General features: G+C 40.2%; 1 protein-coding gene across 1 annotated transcript; it reads left to right on the plus strand.

The window, feature by feature from the left end:
- The first annotated feature begins 566 nt into the window (after positions 1–566).
- LOC306828962 (uncharacterized protein) lies at positions 567–3,636 on the plus strand. The gene is made up of 6 exons (XM_079351723.1): positions 567–760; positions 2,503–2,648; positions 2,914–2,978; positions 3,075–3,236; positions 3,316–3,420; positions 3,506–3,636. The coding sequence occupies exons 1-6, from the start codon at positions 647–649 to the stop codon at positions 3,547–3,549; spliced, it is 636 nt and encodes a 211-aa protein (XP_079207849.1). The 5' UTR covers positions 567–646; the 3' UTR covers positions 3,550–3,636.
- Positions 3,637–4,757: the final 1,121 nt, after the last annotated feature.

Here is a 4,757-nt window from a genome sequence, read left to right on the forward strand (position 1 = left end):
GATGGCGGTGATGGGGGAGGGGCGCACGAAGCCAGCTTGAAAGAACGAGGGAAGAAAAAGGATCATATTTAAAATAAGAGCTGAACGATGATAGGCCGAAAACAAAGGAGGAACGCTGCACCATTGGTTAGATGAGGTCAACTGACAGAACAGCTGATTAACCTGCGGACGGCCCAGACTGACAGCTCGAGACAAGGTTTGCTCTAAATAAATTATCTCTTAATATAAAGAAAACCAAAGTCATGATTTTTGGGAAACGCAGAATTCCAGAAGAAGAAGTTTGCAGGAAATCATGGGAGTAATCTCTCTCTATTGTGGGCAGCAGGGCAAGTCAACACAACTGTAAATGTTTGATGCGCAAACTCTACAGAAATTCCGGAAACACATGACTCCCTGGAATCTCCTGTTGGACTGCAGTGAGACAAGGGTCGAGTCAAATACTGTATCATTCGCCCAACTTTGGAGAAAAAAAAGTCACTAAAAAATTCTTATCATGTGAAGAGTCAAAAAAGCCAGGTCACGTGGACCTCCACCATGAGCAGCTTCTATAAAGGCTGAGTGGCTCTGTGAGGATCGGTCATTCAGCTTTGTAGGAGAAAAGCTTCCTTGGTGTTTTCTTCCTGTCAAGCTGACCATCTGTATCATCATGAATCTGTGGTTCAGCGGTCTTGTCCTGGTGGCTGGCTTGTTCCTGAGCAGCTCGGCTCAGACTGTTGAAGAATGCAGACCTCTGGTCACACCTCTTCCAACTTTTGAACCGGTAAGCCTCCTCTGATTCTCACCTGCAGTTTTAGGTAACATTTAGTGTTGGATTGGATTTGAGCTACAGCTAATCAGTGAGAGACACATATTTTCCAACAAATTTGCTTTTTTAATTTCCAAAACTACTCAGAGCATAGTCTCCATTATGAGGTCCCAAACCAAGGGCTTCGAGATACATTAATACACTCCAACAACTGAAACAAGTGAAAAGATCTCGGCCCTAACCCTAACCCATGACCTTATCTGCAAAGTGCTTTCCAGACAAAACATACAGGAGGTAACAGTAGCAACAATGCAGTTAGGGTTACTAAACTAAACATCTCAGTTCACTTATGTTTCGTAGACGGACTAAACGTGACTCTTTGAGTTTTTAAAAGTGTCTTTCAAATGAAATGATTGATCAAACATAACTCCTTGATTGCACAAACTTGAGGAGGCAGCAGGGGAGAGGGACCCCAAGTTCATCAAGATTGTAGTGACAGATGTTTTAGTTCTTGCACAGGAGAAATCTGTTTATAAGCATTGAGCTGCAAATAATGTTTGCCTTGCACTGCTTTATGACATGTGTGCAGTCCAGGAGGTTAGACCGTCTAAGGCCAGACTAGATTTAAAAGTAAAGAGGAATTGCCCTGTGGTACCCCACATTACAGTCGACAGGATTCAGAGACACCATCACCATTATGTACATGAGAATTTGAAGTCAGCAAGTCACTGTCACTCGACATTCAAATATTATTCAACACCCTCAAAAGAGCAGTCTCAGTAGAGTGCTTCTTCTGGGAACCAGACCGGAACTTGTCTTTCACATTATATGTAGTATCACTGTCTGTCTCTCTGTCTGTCTGTCTGTCTGTCTGTCTGTCTGTCTCTCTGTCTGTCTCTCTGTCTGTCTCTCTGTCTGTCTGTCTGTCTGTCTGTCTGTCTGTCTGTCTGTCTCTCTGTCTGTCTGTCTGTCTCTCTGTCTGTCTGTCTCTCTGTCTGTCTGTCTGTCTGTCTGTCTGTCTGTCTCTCTCTCTGTCTGTCTGTCTGTCTGTCTGTCTCTCTGTCTGTCTGTCTGTCTGTCTTGTCTGTCTGTCTGTCTGTCTGTCTCTCTGTCTGTCTGTCATGGGCAGAGTGGGTTCTGAATTGGCTTTCTTGGAGCGTGTTTAAAGTAAGAGTGGACACATCCTGTAGATTGTGAGCCATTAACAGTAGCTAAGACAGCAGAACATTTAATAACAAAGAAGACGGTTTGATATCTAGAGGAAAGATGACAACTTTGATTTTATCAATAGTTGAAGGAAATGCAATAGAAGGAGTCCAGAACAGTAGGGTTTATAGAGGAGCTTGCACTAGGTGGTTGATGTGTGTGCTTCTGACTGGACCTGATTCCCAACACCTTCTCAACAAAGACTTTAGACTTGGAATTGTAATTTTATGATTTGCCCTGAGAGGAGGTTCAGTCTGATTACCCTAACCCTAAGAGGTTTAAAACATGACCCGACTTTTGATACTCAGTGTTATGCCTCTTTAAGGTCAGAGCAAAAACTCTTTGAGGTTAAGCATTAAACTCGGCTTAGATGGGGAACGACCTACAAGATAAACAAGCCTGATTCCCCTCAACTTCATGTCATCTGAGGTGTTTTTAGACAGATTTTATCCTCTGGGCTGACGTAATGATACAAAGAAAATTGAGGACATGTTATTTGCAAAACTTGAAGATTTTTGTGTTTAACTCTTTGACTTTCTGTTTGTCTGCAGAGTTACGGGAGGTGGATCTTCATCATGGGTTGGATTACTAGTGATCCACACAGAGAGTTGTTCAAGACAACCCAGAGCCAGTGGATAGACTTTATTAAGACATCAACCAATAACAAGGAATTTGTTCAGGATATTGGGATCAGGCAGTGAGTATGAGCAGTGCACCATCAGCTGTACATTTATCTTTATTCGTACACAAGGTCATGAAGTTTTAGAAGGTCGACACTCTTCAATTGTTATGCACAGGCCAGATTACCGATGTTCCTTCACTGTGTATGAATGGATGAGTTAAAACTGATCTTTATTCGTAGCCTCTACCATCAGTGTGTGAATGTGTAGCTGTGACCTGCGGTGCTTTCAGTAGAAGACCAAGTCCTGTCTGAACTCCTCCTTTCTTGTTTTTTACTCCAGTACTACATATTGCAAGTACGGATCCCACCCTGTGACTGTTCATTCCAACACTGCACTAACCGACAGTAAGTCTGCTGATCTTATATTATACGGAGTCAGTGTTTTCTATGGCGACCTCTAGAATGACTAGCTAAACAATGTTTGGTTCTATTTTTTACCAGAGTCCAACTTCACCTGCACGTTCCATTCCCTGCCCACCTGTGAGGATTGTCTGCTCTACACTGTCGACAGCAGGACCAACAATAATTTAATTCACATCATGAACATTGATGAGCCAAAAACAATCGCAGAGGTGGAAAGCTATCGAGCATTTTACCTGATGGGTAAGGAGAACAAGATAGATATAAGTTTTTTGATGTGAAACATTTCTTCATTTCCATTTGGTTGAATTTCTGTGTCCAGCCAAAGAGTCGACTATCAAGCCCTCATACCTGGAACATGCCAAGAAGCAGGCCAGGTGTCTTGGTTTCACAGGAGAACCAGATTTCCTCTATGACTCCGAGAATCGTGCGTGACCTTCATAACTCTCTGATTCAAAAAGGAAATGTGTTATTTTGGACAAACATTTATTTTCTCTTTCTCTCTTTTGTAGCTCTCTGCAATAAAGTCGGTGATGATGATGACGATGATGATTGAAGGCATTTCAGGATGACGTGATAACAAATGTCTGGGACAAATTATGCAAATTTAAAATAAAAAAATAAATAATGGAAAGTATCAAAAGTGAGAAAGTGTCAAATTATTGTCTTTTTTTCAAACTAAAATCATATTGTTCTGAATAAGAGGTTTTTTTTTGTTGAGACAGACCTAAAAAAAAATGAAATGGTCTCATATTTTGGGTCTAGATGTCAATAACGTACCAAGAGCTGGTGGGGGTTTGGTGCCTTGTTTAAGTGCGAGAAGTGGTCTGGCACCTCTCCAGCGACCAAACCAACTTACATATAGATCACAGAGACGAACAGAGATAAATTAAAAAGAGGAAAAAAAAACATAAATATACACATGCAAGAAAGTAGGCACAAGAATAGGTATTAGTTTACATGAAGGCTTGTCTATACAGGTGAGTTTTTAAATGCCTGTTAAAACTGTCCAAAAATTCTGCAGCTCTGAAGGTGTGTGGTAGTTGATTCCAAAGAGTGGGGGCTAAAACAGCGAAGGCAACCTGTTGTTTTATTATTATTTTTTAATATTTTATCAGACATCTTCAATTTTATAAACACACAGTACAATGAAAAAAAAAACTGCCCCTAGGACAAAGAGGAATAAGAATAATAAGAAACACCGGGCAGGGCAAAAATAATACAAAACAACAACAAAATAAAATATCTCAGAACACAGTGTCACCTTTTTAATGAATTATCCCCAACTGTTAAGAGGCCATGATGTGTCTCTTTGGTCTAGGACAGTACAAGTACATGGTTTCTACAGTATACATAGAAGTAAAATGGACAACTAATACTACTGTACAACGTTATTTCAGCAAAATAAAACTTTAGGTTGTCTTTGATAAGTAAGACAAGAGTGGTTGCCACATTTTATCAAAGGTCTAACAAGGGTTGAGTTCTGCCAAAGATGGCCGTAAAAGGATCTTGAATAATATCAAAGCTGTATATAACAGAAAAACAATTAAAAATGTCTGACCAGAACTTGTTTAGTTTAGGGCAAGACCAGAGTAGGTGACCCAGAGTGCCTTTGGCTGAATTACACTTCAGACAGTCCGGAATATTTTGAACTATAAATGTTTTTTTTGTTTTTTTTGTGATTAAAAGTTTTAATTCATTTTCCAATTTTTTCCAACAATGAACAATACAACAAGACAAACATACCAGAAAATAAAATGACAA

This window comes from Symphodus melops (genome assembly GCF_947650265.1).
Source record: "Symphodus melops genome assembly, chromosome: 9".
Classification (NCBI taxonomy): domain Eukaryota; kingdom Metazoa; phylum Chordata; class Actinopteri; order Labriformes; family Labridae; genus Symphodus; species Symphodus melops.